The sequence below is a fragment of the Tinamus guttatus genome, unplaced genomic scaffold, assembly GCF_059628265.1.
Source record: "Tinamus guttatus ecotype Peru unplaced genomic scaffold, ASM5962826v1 Tinamus_guttatus_pri_ptg000065l, whole genome shotgun sequence".
Lineage (NCBI taxonomy): Eukaryota > Metazoa > Chordata > Aves > Tinamiformes > Tinamidae > Tinamus > Tinamus guttatus.
The window spans coordinates 609,833-627,418 of NW_028288599.1; the positions used below are offsets into that span (position 1 = coordinate 609,833).

The 17,586-nt window shown below is 39.2% G+C and overlaps 1 protein-coding gene across 4 annotated transcripts in view; it reads left to right on the forward strand.

Moving 5' to 3' along the window:
* PUM2 (pumilio RNA binding family member 2) overlaps positions 1–13,921 on the forward strand; it is a 65,389-nt gene extending 51,468 nt beyond the window's left edge. For 3 of the 4 annotated variants that reach the window (XM_088519632.1, XM_088519631.1, XM_088519629.1), the window contains exons 14-21: positions 3,611–3,878; positions 4,414–4,543; positions 5,757–5,891; positions 6,144–6,281; positions 7,927–8,052; positions 8,981–9,102; positions 10,413–10,605; positions 11,121–13,921. In XM_088519632.1, coding sequence (XP_088375758.1) covers positions 3,611–3,878; positions 4,414–4,543; positions 5,757–5,891; positions 6,144–6,281; positions 7,927–8,052; positions 8,981–9,102; positions 10,413–10,605; positions 11,121–11,252 — 1,244 coding nt within the window. In that variant the 3' untranslated portion in view covers positions 11,253–13,921. The remainder of the gene's footprint in view (positions 1–3,610; positions 3,879–4,413; positions 4,544–5,756; positions 5,892–6,143; positions 6,282–7,926; positions 8,053–8,980; positions 9,103–10,412; positions 10,606–11,120) is intronic. The other variant, XM_088519630.1, reaches the window with a different exon arrangement.
* Positions 13,922–17,586: the final 3,665 nt, after the last annotated feature.

A 17,586-nucleotide genomic window follows, 5' to 3' on the forward strand; every position in this document is an offset into this window, starting at 1 on the left:
ACAAGCACTAGAGTTAATTCATTTTATACATACGTGTCTATATACGTGTGTGTGCATGCATATATGATGTATATACACACACACACGTATGCCTCTGTACAGCCCTTTTTTCCTTGTGAAGATGAAATGCTCATTCTAGCTGAGGATAAGATGGAGCTGTTTTTCTACCAATGTGCAAACATTTTTGTAGAAATTGATGGTTTAACACTGCCTTTATATATTTTGCTAGAAAATAGGGTTGCTAACTGGACTTAAACAAGAGTTGTTTTGTAGTAAATTTATTTTACGTCTGAAAGTCCTGAACAAATACTTCAGTAATAAGTACTAACAGACTAATGCTATAAAAATTAATTTGGCTTGATATGGTTTTTAATTTTTGCAATGTTCTCCTTTATGTTAAGAACATCCTTTATCCAAGTTGAGGAGTTGGTAATCCCATGTGCTCTAAGACTCCGTAGACGGCCTGTATCCCCTTTGCACCTCTGCGCTCGCTCTTCCCCACGGACGAGCCACAGGGCGTCAGGTTGAGTTAAACTGCAAAGCAGTTTAGTGCTATCCAGTGCATCGGAGATTCCCTTCTGTGAGATCAGAAGTGCTAACTTGGATCATTCTGCTCTTCAGTCCCTAGAGAAGCTGCTCTCTGCTCTGCAGTGGTTTGTAATCGTGTGATTTTACTGATGCCTGATAGCACTCTTTTAAACCTTGACCCTTTTCTAAAACTCAGTTTAGACTAGGCGCTTTACTGAATAAAGTACTTTCCTGAATAAAGCAAGAGGCTATGAATTGTTTGCCCTAAGCATTTATAAGGTCCAGTGTGTTACTTCTCTTGTTTGGAATCAGAATCTGTAAAAACTTTCTGAGATCTCGAGGAGCACAGCTCAGGTGGTCGGCTGTAAAATCCCAGGAGGATTTTAAAAGCTGCAGTTGTAGAAGCAGTAAAAGTTTTCAAAAGGGAGGAGGATGTCCTTCATGTCCATGATAATGCTGTAATGTGTTCGGACTGAGGATTTCAGGGGAATATAATATTTAAGAAGATAGTCTGTTGTGATACACCGGAGTATATCTGTATGTAATAAGTACCTATGACAATGTGTTTTTCTTGGGGGCTTTATTATATTTAATCTGCTAAATTATCACTGATTATCTTACTGCTGCTGTAAAAAAGTTTGCCTCAGTAAAAAAGCTAAGGACCCATCAAGTCACTGTTGTCTTTTATGATCCAGCCTTACAGAAGCTTAAGCTTTCATGCGTGGTTTTGAAGTGGTAAAAGCAGTTCTAGGCGCAATGGACAGCCCCATTCTTACAGTGTGATCAATTTAAATAGTTTCACAGGCTAAACAGGAGTCTCCCAGTTGCAGCATAACTTTCTTGCAAGCTTTAAAAAGGGATAGTTCCCAAATGCAATTGAAGAAAGGCTTGAGACTCTTGTGTGAAGTCTGTACATGCGGTTCTATTAAATACACTTCGCCTATCTGCGAAAGGCCAGCAAATTTCTTTATCCAGTGATTGTTACTTTTATCTCATTATGACACAGAAGCTGCTTTTAAAACACTATCCTTAAATAATTCCTGATTCACATGTGCAATTTCATGATTATTCATACTAATTAGACCTATGTGGTTAGTGACAGTTACCCTGTTAGTTTTGGGCACAGAATGGAGCATGTGATAGGAAAGTAATACACAAAGGTTTTAGTGTGAAGGCAGCCTGTTAATGCTTTACTTTAAATGGGCTTTGCTTCCCTCTTCTGGCGTTAAATGTTACTACAAGTCATCCTCAGGGAAGATAAGATTTCATTCATATGTTTAAATAATTTAGATCAGAATTACCATGTTTTCAGAGTCATAGTTTTTCTATTGTTCAGAAGATTGCTTCCAGAAGAAAAGTCACTGCAGAATCAAAGTATCTGCATTCTGCTTCACCTGCAGAATGTTGGATTTATTTATTCATTTTTAAGTTTTTCGTTATGTCACTGTCAGCCTTTTTCTGGAAATAGTGATGGAAATTAAACACAATAGCTGAAGAAACCTGATTTTTCTGGTTATGAAGAATTGAGAGCTATAATTAAAAAGAAAACAGTTTTTGTAAGGTATCATGGGACTTAAAGTATTTACTGATTCTTTGCTGATTCTTACCTCTGAATTTTGCACAACTAATTATAAAATACTAATTATTTCTATTTTAAGGCATAATCCTATACCATGCAATAAATATGATGCTTGTGATATGTCTTGCAGAATACTAACATCTCAAATTCTGATCTTTCAGATTGACCTTTTGAAAAGATACTTGATCATTAATATATTACCAGCCCTCTGTAAGACTTTTGCCTGGCCTTGTAAATACTTGGAGCAAAAGAAGGCTTGGCTGGGGCACTGTCACTTCTTTTTTTAATTCATTTTGTAACAGAGCACCATTCAAACAGCACGTACTGCAATTTGTCTTTAAAATTCAAATTTAGATATTTCTTTTATTCATTGAAAGGGCTTCCAGCTAGCATTTGACTTTCCGGATAATTTGATGGGAAACTGAAAATGTTTCCATTTCTAATTTATACCCTGCAAAATTTTTTGTTTAATATTTGTGGCAGAAGCAGACTTGAGTTTTTCAGTTGGGAATGTGCCTTCGAATATTTATGTTTGTGGTTATAATAGCAGTATTCCTTTTAAAAATCACTAGGTTAGAAAGGTGCGTTATTTGCTTGTTTATGGTCATTGCTGCCTGTTGTAAAGCAGGGAGGAGAGAGCCCCTGTGGGCAAGTTCAGAGTGACACAAACTGATTGAGGGGGTAGAACCTGAGGCGAAATTCCTGGAGCTTTGAGAGGATAGTTACTAGGTGGGGTCGCTAGTGAAAGGAGCAGGAGCTGAACAAAGCAAGGTAACTGCTCACAGAAAGTAAGGAGGGACAAAACACTGTGAGAGTTGGTGTATTTGCAGCAAGGAAAGGACGGTACCTTTCTAAAAGGAACTTCAGATGAAAATATCTTTGGTTGCTTCAGAAATAAGTAGTGAATTCTTTATCATTTTAAAATTTGACGTACGTAGTGCTTACAAGAGGTACCAGTGTGAAAGCCTGGGATGCTGAAGTCATCTAATTTCCTGCAGAACAGGTACAGCATGACCAGAGGCACAACATAGGCCTCCCCAAAAATGCCCTGTTGCGCTTTAAATCAACAGGAAGGTACCTCAGTAGGGACTGAAGGGTAGTTCAGACTTCATGGTCCGTTTTGAAACAATTGGCCAATTTCAAGACCCCTAAGAAGAATGCAAGTCAGTTGTGCTTGTGAAGTGGAAATCTGCCCACTAAATGAATACCAAATTCCAAAGTTTCTGTAGGTCTGAATGGGTCGTCACTTCGCCCATTCCGTTATATTCCTCCAATAAGTTTTCTTCTCCTGGTTCTCATAAAATAATAATGAGGAGGAGAGTGGTTTTATTTCTTTGAAGATAAAGCTATCTACCTCCTCCAACTAAGTGAGGTAAATATAGATAACAAGACAACACTGTTTTGTTTTCCTTGCCTCCAGAGTATCCATAATTCTAGCGCACTTTTATTTTATTGTTGTTTATTTTCTCAGTGGCTTTTACTGACAGAACTGCTTCCTTGTAGGAGGACTGACAAATGGTAGTGGTCGCTATATTTCTGCAGCACCTGGAGCAGAAGCAAAGTATCGCAGTGCAGCAAGTACCTCCAGTCTCTTTAGCTCCACCAGTCAGCTCTTCCCTCCTTCACGTCTCCGTTACAGTAGGTCTGATATTATGCCCTCTGGACGCAGCCGATTACTCGAAGATTTCAGAAATAATCGTTTCCCTAACCTTCAGCTAAGAGACCTTGTTGGACATATTGTTGAATTTTCCCAAGACCAGCATGGTTCTAGGTAATTGTCATGGTAAAGTTAATGATTAGCTTTGCTGCTTGTGTAGTGTTGTATTATCATAAAACACTAAAATGAGTTGGTTGCAATCTTAATATGACACATACTGTTAATTGGGCAGGTGTTCATACACTGATACTTTTGCTTTTTGTGAAAGAATCAGTTATAAAAGTAGTCTATGTCTGTTAGTTCCCAGTAGAAGTTTTTAGCATTGAAATAGTCTCATAATTAAACTTATAAACTGTAGTATTTAAGAAAGGCATTGATTAAGAAAACAAATTAGAATTTGGCATCTGGCATATAAAATTGCTTTTTCAGCTATAATTCATTGTGTTCTTTATATCTTTAGTGCTTTTCAAATGAAAGGTTGTGGGTATCTTCTAAAATGCTTCCTTTTATATGTAAAACTCACTGCTTTCTTTTTAATGAGTTTTTATAAATGTTGAATATTGATTTTAAAATATTGAGGTGTGTCACTGAAGCTGTTTTTGAGAGATTTTGTTTATATGATGTATAATGTAGACTCTCTTACACTTAGGTTTATACAGCAAAAGCTAGAGAGAGCTACTCCAGCTGAGCGCCAGATGGTATTTAATGAGATTCTGCAAGCAGCCTATCAGTTGATGACTGATGTGTTTGGAAACTATGTAATACAGAAGTTCTTTGAGGTAAACATAACACTTCAGGTGCATGAACAGAAATCCATATGACAAGCTCTAGAATCTGATTTAATTTAAAAGTATTTTCCTAACATCATATCAAAATTCTCCTGTGCTTTTACCATACAACACAAGTGTTGAACACTGCACACACGTTCCTCTTCTGTGTCCCCAGCTTTACTCAAAACAGGCCAGAAGAAAATGGCCATAGTTTTATCTCTATACTGATGATGTATACTTGGGTGAACAGCATAGGTTGTTCTTGCTATATTGATAATAAGGCAATACCTATGTGTTATAAAAAATGTATACCTCAAGGAGGTACCAAGCACAGTATACTTTTTATCAAAGATAAATTAATGTCTAGTAGGATACGAGGTGCACCTGGAAAACATCCATTAATAAATAAGCACTTGTTTTAAGTAGAAGTGGACTTTCTAACAAGCAGTGTACTAAACAATGTGCTTTATGCCTTTCCTTGCCCCCCACCTTGACATTCTTTTACAAAACCAGAATGTGTGCTCAAAAAGGGGTGGCTTATTTACAGCATGTAGGTTCTTGATCTTCAATTATTAGTTGAACTGTACCATGATCCAGCCAGTGCACAAAACCGTTTTGCTTTTGCTCTGTGGAGTTGGAGTGTTTCCCGATCTCCCAGAGCTCACGGTGAGGAGTGATCCTTCCGCTCCCCTGCAGCAGCTTTAGGGACTGAAAGCTTTCTTCCCATTACAACTTACTTCCTCTAGAGAGGCAATGACCTGTATAGAAATAATACAAATCTGATGTATCAGAATACAAGTCTGAATCAGTATGTTAAGGTAACGTGACGTAATTAATTTGCCTAGTATCATTTGCTAAATGAGTGGGTTATGGCTCTTAACGAGCAAATATGGAGGCATTGTGTTACATGCTTTTCTGTCCTGTCTTGTGTTCTTGGGGAATATTCTTCCAGTTGAATATAAAGTGCTTGATTTCTTTTTTTTTCTGCTGTCCTGTAAGGGTGATGCATTTGGTAGCAGGTATTTTACTGCAAACTGGAGTGTGTATGCATTATAAAATACTCTATTTTAGAGAATGAATGTTTCTGGTAAACCTTCCCTCATCAAAATTAAATAATGTACAAGGCCCAGTAAATTTGTAATATATTATGAAAGTTCTTAGTAGTATAAATTCCCACATTTTGCAGTGTCTTCATTGCTAACAGTGTATTTATTTTTTTTAGTTCGGAAGCCTGGATCAAAAGTTAGCCCTAGCAACACGCATCCGTGGTCATGTTCTGCCATTAGCCCTACAAATGTATGGCTGTCGTGTTATTCAGAAAGCACTTGAGTCTATCTCGCCTGACCAGCAGGTAATTGTAAGTTAGAACAATTTATTTTATTTTTTTTCATTACATCCACCTTTTTACTTGCTTAAATTATTGATCTTTCCCTTCATCCCAATAAACTCTGGGGGGCAAAATAGATCTTTAAATTTAAACATATGTAAGGCACAGAAGTAGACCACCAATGAATGCTGTGATTGGACAGTTTTGCTAAAAATGGATATTTTTTGTTGCGACAGTATCACTATAAAGACAAGGATGGTCGTCTTTTTATTTCTTTTCCAGAATGAAATGGTGAAAGAGTTGGATGGTCATGTCCTGAAATGTGTGAAAGATCAAAATGGAAACCATGTTGTACAGAAATGCATCGAGTGTGTTCAGCCACAGTCACTTCAGTTCATCATCGATGCATTCAAAGGACAGGTAATGTTAACAGTTTGTTCCATTTCTGTGGAGTCACTTTGACTTGCAGGCCCTTTTTCTATCATTTATATGAACAAGGTCACATTTAGCACTTTGCTGTCACTTCATATTAAGGAGGATTAAAAACAGGAAGAGTAGTAAAACTGCTTAATGGACAGTTTACATACTGTGCAAAGATGAGTGTGCTGAAGCTGAGGCTCTGGAAAACCTGGCTGGATGTGCTGTGAATATCCATAACAGCAGTAGCTGGCTTAAGCCAGGCTTTCAGTTTGAGCTCTGATGTGCCGTTTGAGATTTTCTTTACAGCTTTGCCATTACTATTTTTGATACGTTAGGTTGTGTAAGATTCTTGACGTGTATTTTTTTTTCTTAAGCTGTTTTTTCTTTCATTGCTGTTTTCCAAGTCTGTCTTTTAGTGTCCTCAATTATTTTCTATTATTAATGAAATACTTAGAAGAAGCATATTCATCTGTTCTCCACCTCTGTGCCAGTGTTAAGTGCATATGTGGTTTATTGCTTATTTAAGGTTTACTCCTCCCCCACACATGTATTATAAGGTTATTAGTGTGCTGTAGTCCAGGGAGCATACTGCAGTTAAATAAGGTTTCAGTGCTCTGGCAAATGTGCTTTATACACAAGAAGAATTGTAAAAATGTTACCAACTTGTCTGTGATACTAAATTCTACTCTAATGGCTAGCCACATGTTTCTTAACAAAATATACAATATGATTGTCTCATGTTTTACACAATAGCAATAGTAGAGTTATTGTTCTGCACAGCAGAAATGGTATATACCAAGATGTCTAGCTAGGATCAGGTCTCCTTTTCACCCTGCACGATGTGTAAGGGGCAACTGTTTTAAAGGCATATAGATGGAGCCCCCAGACTGAATATGACTGTTTATTAACTGGACATCTATCCATGACTTGTAGTGTAAAAATGTAAGATCCAAATGATGCGGGCAGATAAAGACAGCACATCTAATCAGCCAAGAGTCTTTGTTCTCAGTCCTGACTTGCACTGAGGCTTGAATCTTTTAAATTAAACCCTGAAACACAGAACCTGGCTTCTATGGAAGAAAGCAAGAGGAATAGCACCTCGACTGTGTGTTTTGAGTACTTATTTACAAGCTTTATCTCTGAAATAGGTTTGCAATACGTTGGAATGTGGAATTAGTGAAAATTATTGCATAACTGAACTCCTTTTTATAAAAGTCAATCTAGAGTTAAAACTTATTTTTTAAATGAACTAAAAAAATCTAGAGGAAAGATTGAAACATGAACAGCACTTAACCAAGCAACCCACCCTGGTCTGTGTTTTCAGGCCATGTGTGGCTGCTGTCACAGTTGATCAAACTTCCAAGTTTGAGGCTTTTTTTTTTTTTTTTCTCTCCCCTCTTAGTCTCAGCGAGGTAGGCTAGGAATAAAGGAAAGAACCTGGACTTTTAGATAGTTGTGTGTTTACTTGAGCAAAAAAATTACTGTTGTAATCTTTTCTTGAGTTTTAAGGGAGTTTGAACTTGAAAAACAATTTTATTTTTTAATAAATTTAGATAGCACATTGACTTCTATTTTGAATGTGGCATTTACTAGTACACCTGTAAATTTCAGTTGGTTTAACTTTGGTTTGCAATCCTATTTTAAGGTATTTGTACTTTCGACACACCCGTATGGCTGCAGAGTAATCCAGCGCATTCTGGAACACTGCACTGCTGAGCAGACCCTGCCCATCCTGGAGGAACTGCATCAGCACACGGAGCAGCTCGTGCAGGTTAGTGTGTGCATTCACATGCCTTGTAGAACTTTGGTTTCATGCTTTTATTCCTCTTATTTCTTAATTTGTAACACAATTTTTATGCATTTGTCTACTCTTCCCTCCCTCCCCCCAGTAATGTTAATTAAAATGAATGTGGAAGCTGGGAGTTCAAGAAGAAACAGAAAGCCTTTTTTTATGCTTTTGGCTGTGGCTTTGAATACATGTAATACTCACAGAATTAATATGCTCTTTATTGTAAAGACTGCCTTTTTGTAGCTGATCTTGATTCACTCTGTTCTCCTCAAATAACTTCTAACAATGTCAAAACACAAATACTTTGTCCAAAATATGTTGCATTTTCTCACAGAAGAAAAATCATCTTTTCAAAATGAAGGCCTAAGACCTTATGTAACATGATTTTATGTTTTGGTCTGGAGTGAGCAAAATGAATGCTGCAGAGAACTGCCTTTGAAATTAAATCAAGTTAAAGTACAGAAAGGGGTTCTTAATGTTCAGTAGGAATTCCCACACATAAAAAGGCAAGAATTTATACTGTGCCTTAACTTAAAGGTCTAACTTATTTCTGTGTAGCTTATTGTATATATAAGTCTAGCCAACAGTATCTGGCTTAGGGAACCAAAGTTCAGGAAGATCTGACAGCTCTTAGAGAATGATGGGTTTAATTTTGAGGATTTTTTTTTTTTGAATACATGAATACTTCAGAAAAATGCTGGTTTATGGATTTTTTCTTTTTTACATTTTTAGACTTTTTTCACATTTACATTACGTAATGGTTGAGCATTATTGTTTGAGACACATTGTTTCTGTAATGTTGACATTAATGTATTTTCCTTACGTCTATCCAAGTAGTACTTTGAAAGTTTATACAAATACACAGACGCTGCATTACTTGGTTTGAACTTGGATTACTTGGTATTTTCAGGATCAATACGGAAATTACGTTATTCAACACGTACTGGAGCATGGTCGTCCTGAAGACAAGAGTAAAATAGTTTCAGAAATAAGAGGAAAAGTTCTAGCTCTGAGTCAGCACAAATTTGCCAGGTATTGCACAGCCTTCGTATGTTAAAGGATCACTAAACTTTCAAAGTTGCAGTATTAATTTGTTTATTGTGCTGCAGAAAGGATATGGTAGTCTCTTCCTTTGTATAACCTTTCTGAAATTTCCTGTTTTTATAAAAATGAACAGTGGTGATATTTTTATCATTTGTAAAATACTGGCTCTGAGGAGGGGAAAGGGGAAATGTTGTTCTGTAGTGAAACAAGTGTTTGCTGTTGGCTTCTGGGGTGGTGTTTTGTTCACTGTGTGCAAGCGCAGGCCGTGCCGGCAGGGAGCTGGCTGCAGGCTGCCCAGGAGGGGCACGGGAGGGATGCCCAGAGCCAGCTGAAAAGCTCTGCTAGAGTTACTCACTTTTCTGCTGCTGGTGAGCTGGGACCTGCAGCTTCCTATCAGCTGAATCAAGCAATTCATCATCAGAGAGACTAGCTTAAAGTGGGGCTTCAGCCTGGCTAAGATTTTATTGAAGATGCTGAAGGGCTGTTGTAGAAATCCGTAGTTATCTTAAGGTTAGGAGCTGCAACTCGGCCTCCAAATGCTTGCTGAAATGTAGATAATGCAACTTTGTTTCTAATGAAAATAAACTTCAGGATTGATTCTGGATACCTTGGACCAGCCTTGTCATCAACATTATGTAGAAAAGCTGTGTGACACTAGGGGATAGCTTTTTTAAAAAATAAAAATATAGGGGAACTAAGTTTATCTGTTTTTTGTATTTCCATGCCTATATAAAATGGTTCATGTTCCTCTACTTGGAACTTGCTTAACTTCCAAAGGAAATTAAGGGCCAGAATCACTTTGTGGCTGGGTTATAATAATTGGCCTTTCCGATTATAGTCTGGAAGGTCAGAGACTTCGTCTACAAAAAGAAACGTGTGGCAGTTTTTTCTGCTCTAGGGAAGGGCCTTTATCCAAAACAGGAAGCCTCATGTCTGGCTTTCTCCCAGTTTTGTTTGATTGCAACTTGCCGTCTAAAACAGATGTGCTAAAATATATATATGTAAACCAAGGTCCAGCATATCTGCTATACATCCAGTGGAGAATCTCTCCTGTAAGATCAACATCAGCCAGTTTTTATCCAGATGGTTCTTAAACATGAGTAGTGGGGTATAAACCTTTGAACGTTCTCGTGTCTCAGCCATTACAGACAAAAGGTTTGGAAGTCAGAACCTCATGCATTGCCTGTACTAACATGGCACCTAAATACGGCACACTTGCACTGTTCAGATGAATTAAAAATTACTACTTTAGAAGAATGTGGCACCTTAAGTCACAATGCATTTGCCTTCTTTTTCAGCAACGTGGTAGAAAAATGTGTAACTCATGCATCTCGTGCTGAAAGAGCTTTGCTTATCGATGAGGTCTGTTGCCAGAATGATGGTCCTCACAGTGCCTTATACACCATGATGAAGGACCAGTATGCCAACTATGTTGTTCAGAAGATGATTGATATGGCCGAACCCGCTCAGCGCAAGATAATAATGCACAAGGTACGTTCATGTATAATTCTGTGGCTCAGAGAAATCTGTCTTTTTTTCCTCTATTTTAATTAATCTGTTGGAATCCCTTTTCCTTTAAACTTAAAGCTTACTAGTTCTGTAAAACCGAATTGATGTATAAGCACGTTCTTTGATTTCAGTGGGACTTTATCAAGCAGAGTATATTCGGGTCTCTGGGCATTGCCTTGTAAACTAAAAATGCAAATGTGCAGAAAAGTGTTGTATTCTTTGTTCCAGCTTTGCTGTGAAAATGCTTCTAATATAAATAGTTTGTGATCTTCATTAAAATGACAAAAACACACTTTTACTTACTAGCTGCTGGTATAAATCCCTTTTGCAGTTCTCAGAGAAAAGATTTTAAAAAGTATATTGGTCATCTGGGATTTCAAAATTGTATTTTAAATCTTTCTGGAAACTTCCAAGATTTTGAAATATAGACTTTCATCACTTTTTGATACAATTATTTGCAGGAGTGAACTTACAGTTTTTGGGTTTCTTCTTTGCAGATTCGACCCCACATCACAACTCTGCGTAAGTACACCTATGGCAAACACATTCTGGCTAAGCTGGAAAAGTACTACCTGAAGAACAGTGCTGACCTGGGGCCAATCGGTGGACCACCAAACGGGATGCTGTAGAAGATGAGCAGAAAGAGGAATGGAAGAGAAAAAATATTGTGAATGATCAAAACATACAACTTAACTATAAATGTTCTGATTTTTTTAAATCTATTTATTGACTTTGTTCATCCATTTGTAAAATTTTTATTCTTGTGTATATTTTTGGGGAGTGAATTATAAAAATATCTCCAGCCCTGATCCGGAGACCTATCAGATTGGATGGCTGGCAAAGCACAGAATGCCTGTATATGATGTAATTGTATCAAAATAGCTGTCACATATTTTGTAAATTTTTACCTTGTAAAGTCACTGAAATAGTTTTTAAAGGGAAAAAGTACAGTATTCTTTTAATACACTGGCTTGCAATCTGGTAGGTCTATCCAACATCATAGCACAACAGGTTTATAGAGTTGTATATAGAATCAATCCTTACTTTTTCCCCTTTCTGTGAAGTCTTTTATACCAGATTAAAATTGATCAGCTGCATACGCATTATTTAAGATGTCGAAAAGTTAAGTTGTGTTTTGGTGGTTCACAACATACTACCCAAATAATAAACAGGGCACAGCAAATTAAAATAGGGAATAACAAAACAACAGAAACTTTAAAAGACAAGCTTTCATCACTTGCTGTGGACACATTTTTTTTAAGTTTTTTCTCTAGCAATGTATTAAAAATAAAAGTGCTGTATATACTTATATATTTAATTGTTGTACAAGGTAGAGGAATAAAATCATGGTGGTACTTCCACTCAGTAAAGTACACTGTTGGAAAAGAAGTGAACCCTGTATTAACTTTACAGTCAGTTTTACAATGCAGGAAGAGTAGAGATTTGTATTTTTTTATTTTGCATATAGAATTGTAAGGATTTGAAAGTGTTGAGCATTTATTTTGCTTTCTCACTGTAGATGCGAAAAATAGGTATTGATGAAGAGAAAAGGGGCCACTGAAAAGTAAACTTGATAGCTCAACATTTAAGCATGATTGATTAAATATTCAGATAGCTTTTTTGCTTCCTATAAATATATGCATTGTATACGTGTAGTTAATAGGTGTAAGTTTACAGTTTGAAAACGGATCTCTTGTTTCGATGTTTATTACAAGCCTTGCTAATTTAGTAGTGATGCTTACCTTGGTTGTACAGATGTACATTTGTAAACCTTCATGCTGTAAATGTAATTTGTTTTACCCCTTTTTGGGACAAAAATTTGCATTTTAGTGTATATTCATATCCCCATTCCCTTTTCTCCCCCTGGCATATAGTGTTGTATAATGTAAATTTATTTCAGCAAATCAAGAGTGATTTTTTTAAATTCTATCTTTATATGGTTTCAAAAATATGAACCGGCTTTCTTTTTATCTATTGTGAGAAACATTATGTTTTGTTTATAACATAGCTGTTGATTCTGTTAATATGGACACTTTGGGAAATGAATCTGTTCAAATTTTAAGTCGGGATAGCAAGCAGAGTGAGAAAGAAACGGACTGAAATATTTGGTTATCACAAAAACCAATGCTTCTTCCATCTTAATAAATGTGGCATGATTTTTTTGTACAGAAGAGTACTGTATTTTTGAATAGCCTACTCCCAACGTAAAGCAAATATGTATGATACTGTCAATTTTTTTCTCTGCACATATGACATTGTAACAGTAACATAAAGATGATGTACATTTACAAGCGGCCTTATGTACATTTCCCAATGATCTTTTTAAGGCAGAATTGTGACCATATGTGTATAATTAAAATCCTTTTTAATTCTTTGCCTATGGAAATATTTTGGAAAAAGCTTACTTTGTATATTCAGTTTCTGAAAGATAAAGGAAGTGCTTTGTATGTTGTTGAAGTAAGTATTTTGTGTAGAACATTCATTTTGATGGCATAAACCTAAGGTTTTGATCAACAAGATACGTTGGATACAATGTCTTGAGCATTGATCAAATAAAAGGCTGTTCTGATAGGGCTCTGAGGACAAGGAGAACTCATAGCAGTATAAACTTGTGTAAGGGATTCTGTCATGTTACTGTTTATATCAGATTTGCATTAAGTCTTTTTAAAGCATACATCTTAAATGCTACTCTCTCTTTTATGGTAGCGTTAACTCATTAACAGAGAGGCAAATGGGCAGGTTTTTTGCTGGCCTACCTTAGTTGCTGGATCTGTCCTTTACTAGCTGCACAGTGAGGTAGTAGGCCTGATTATTTTCAATAAGCACAATTCTAAATGCCAAATGTTATTTGCATGGCAGTTCACAAAATTCCTCTGCATAGAGGTACGAGCCCTGTGATTGGAACAAGAGATTTCCCGTATTTTCCCACACATAAGATGACTTTTGAGGCACTTTCTTGGCAATGTTAATTCTTCTCAATATTTTTATCCTGTGTACAAGTGCTGTATGTTATTAATCCACAAAGCTGGCATTATTTTCAATGTGTAATATATTAAATTGGACTCTTAGATGTCCAAGAAAGTGGTAATGTCCCAATACTTTGTCCCGGTAATACACATGCCATGGTTGAATTAAACAGTCCTATAACTTAACATCCTTTGTGCTCTCAGTACTTTGAACATAATCGTCCACTCACTTTTCTACAATCATTCTGCACAAATGATGTACAGGAACATAAAATCACTGTTTTTTTCCTTCCAACTATTTTAGGGTTTGGGTAGAACCACTAGACTTTTTGCTCAAGTATCGCTTTTTGATATAGATTGTTTATGGACCAGTTTGATTAGGTTTGACTCCAAGTGACTAATACTGACTAATGTAATGTTCACATGTATATACTGTAAAAGAAAGAAAAAAAAAAAAAAGAAAATGTGTGAATAACACTGTGTGAAATGTATCTGGTCTTGTGTTTTTTCCTGTAGGAAACCATTCCTTATATTCTCAGTTAGGTCTCATGGCATTTTTGCTATCTTGGGGAGCTCAGCTTTGAAAGACCCTGGTTTCTGCTTCGCTGTTCAGGTGAGGGGCAGATGTTTAGTTAGGAGCCCTGGATTAGGTCACTTCAGCTTTTGAGGCCATTCCTGAGCAGCAAAACCTTCATATTCACCCTGCTACAAATGTGTCTGCAAGGTGATGGTGGTGAAAGCTTTATCTTCATCATCGTCTCTTGTATGGGGCTGGGACCATAGGGAGTCTGAGAGTACCTGCACTGTTAGCTGCCCCTGCCAGCGCTGCATCCACCGGGTTTTCTGCTACTGACCAGGATTTTTGAAAGGTCCATTTCCAGCTTTAAGGTGCGGGGAGAAGTGATTTCCAACAGCACAGGGAGGGTTGGCTTCCAGTGCTTAACCACCCCAACTGGCTGCTAATGGATGGAACAGCAGCAGTGTCAATACTTCTGCTGCTGCCTGCTAGATTCACCGATCCCCTTTTCATCAGACAAGGGAAAATAGAAGTTCTTGGTGGCAGAAATGAGATATTTTACAGTGCTAAGATTGAGGCTAGTCATTCTTTCCCTTGCCCTCTGCTCTAGGAAACACGTTTTGGAGAGCTGCTGCTGATGATGTGGTGTATAGGAAGTAACCTGGTAAGTGAGCTGACTATTGGTTTTGTTCTAATAAGACAGCTGATATTCAACACACTGTTAATTAGGGAAATGGGTGACAGAAATAAATATGAGAGGAAGTTTTGCAAAAGCATTTTAGGATGTGATAACATTAAAATTGGAGATCACATTTAAGTCATGCAGCTGGGCAGAAAACTCAGTCCTCCATAGGAAGGTAATTTGCTGCTGAGACATGGCAGCTGGTTTAAAGCCCCCTATTTACCTTTTCAAAGCAGGGTGTTCACCATGCAACCCGAGAGCAGCGGATAGTGCTTTGTAGCTCTGCTCAGTAGATTTGCAACTCTTGAAGACGCTACTTGAGGAAAGAAAGAAAATACCAAATTTACCAGCACTGAAAATATTCTTCATCTACGCTTGCTGTACCTTGCAGTGGTCTCCCTGTGCTGGTCCCAGCCTACAGCAGGGTAGGGACTTTTGCCGGTTTGTTGACACAAACTTCCATCTCCTGGGCAGCCTCGCGGCGGTGCCGGGGCGATTCCCAGCCTCCCCGGCGACGCAGAGCACGTGCTGCGGCGATACTGCAGTTCACTGTGCCCTGCGTCACGAGCAGGAACATCCAGCAGGGCACATCCACCACACAGGTTTATCCAAACTGCATGTATTGCTCAGCAGGAGGATGCAGGAGTCCTTCCACCAGCCCCTTCAGACCGAGCCCCTCCGTTCCGTGCCTGCCTTGGGCGCAGGGCGCTTGTCTGGCAAATGAGATGCCTGGATTTGCTTCCCTTCAAACCACGTCGCTTTGTAAGACCACATCCTAACCACAAGGAGCTGGGTGGGTTCCTTTTCTGCTGAATCTGGCCTGGGCTTTTAGCACAGCTGGCATCATTCCTCGCGCAAGATGGAGCATGACTCTGACAGCGTGCAGGTGGGTAGGTTCTGCTCCTCAGAGCGTCTCCCAGCGCCTTTCCCGAGACTTATTATAAGTAAAATGGATCTGGAGAGCAGGGCATCTCCATCATTAAATTGGGGAGACTATGTGAGGATTTTTATAGGGCAACAGAAAAACAGGAGACAGATCTATTCCTAAGGACCTTCTCCCATTTCATTACTAAGAAAACATAAATAAAACACCACCTCGTCACTAGTATGAGTACTCTGCATGCCAGAGTATGTGAACCCTCCTCGTACATGAACACTACTTACCCAACCCTAAAGTATCTTGATATCCAAAGAAGATTCAGGGTCATACTGTGGGAGACACAGCTGGCAGGCTGGACCACACGATGGGGAGAAACACGATGGCTGCACAAACATCTGCTGGCCGTGGTAGCCACAGCGCCTCGGCTGCCACAGCGCCGCGGAGGAACGTCACCGCGGCGGCCAGCGAGGAGCGGGCCGAGCCGCTGAGCTCCTTCCCTTCCCAGGCTGGATGTGTCATCCGCTCCCAAGGCTTCACATACAGTCTGCTCCCACTGAGGTGCTGTCCGCAGTATCAGAGAAACAGCCGTTTCAGATGTCACTTCAAGAAGGTCCTCAAAGAAATGAAACTGCTTCCTGAGTGAAAATGGCTGTTGCAGGGAGTGCTATGGCAAGGGCAACACATAGGGAAGTGGCACGTAGAAAGAGACCAGACCAGAGAGGCTGCAGCAAGGGCAATTATGACAAAAAATACATTCACAGCAATATTCTCTTCTTCCTTGAGTGCCAAGTATAAGGACCCTATGCCCGGTCCTACCTCAGGAGAAGCAGAAGTTAGAGGTTCTCCTGTCAGGAATGAACACATTTCTTTCCTCCTCTGTATAACCCTTACCCTGTCTTTGTACTCCGTGAGAGCCAAAATGTATCACCAGGAAGTATACTCACTGCTCCTGCACACAGGATGCTCTGGGAGACCATCATCTCGTAGATAGTCCAAATATAGTCTTCTCCAAATACAGTCCTCTTCTCTAGTCCAAAAACGGTCTTCTTGTAGATATAGCCCAAATTCCTCTCTGTTGTGCTTACCTCTGATGGGTTTTCCTGGGCTGCTTCCTGCTCCTCGGCCTTATATATAAACTAGCTTCCAGAAATCAATATGGCAATCAGAGCAAACACACAGAAACAAGGGCCACGGAGAGCTGAAGCTTGCCTGAAGAGCTGAGGATGGACAAACTCGATGCAAGCCACAGAATCAACCCTGTGCATGGAGGGGTGGCATGAATGGAGCAGAGCTTGACAGAGCTCCAGGCTAATGACCCCGTTCAGTTGGGACATTTGACTCTTTAAAAGCCTTTTTGTTTGAAAATTCCAAAATTCACATGATGTCTCTATTTCCTTGAAATGTCAGGCGCCTCATGAGAACACAGGGTTTGATGAGCTGACCCAGTTTGGGAGCCGCAGGAACTTGCTTGGACACGTGGGGAACCAGAAGCCCCAGAAATGTGACAAGGGCACTAAAGGTCACTCACAGCGCTCTTACGTGATGTGGCACACAGCTCCCTCTGCGCTCTTGAAGAACGGATACAACCCTGAGAGTACTCCCACGAGGGCTATTCCCCCTTTGTAAGGCTGCAGGGGAGACTCCATCAGGTACGGACACTTCTATTCGGACATGTGTGCCAGGGAAGGTCCCGCTGCCTGTGCAGGTGGCTGGTGCCATGTGAGACACGTTGGTGCACCTGAGACACCCAACAGGGCAGACAGGACCTCCCACCCCATCTCGCTTCTGCCTCGCTGCCAGCTTCTGCTCCACAAGGACATCCATGATGGCACTAGATACCTCTGTGTAGGCAGCGGGCCTCTTCCCCTAGAAAGCACCAGAAACCACTAAGCAGCTTTGTACAAATCAGTGGTGAAAT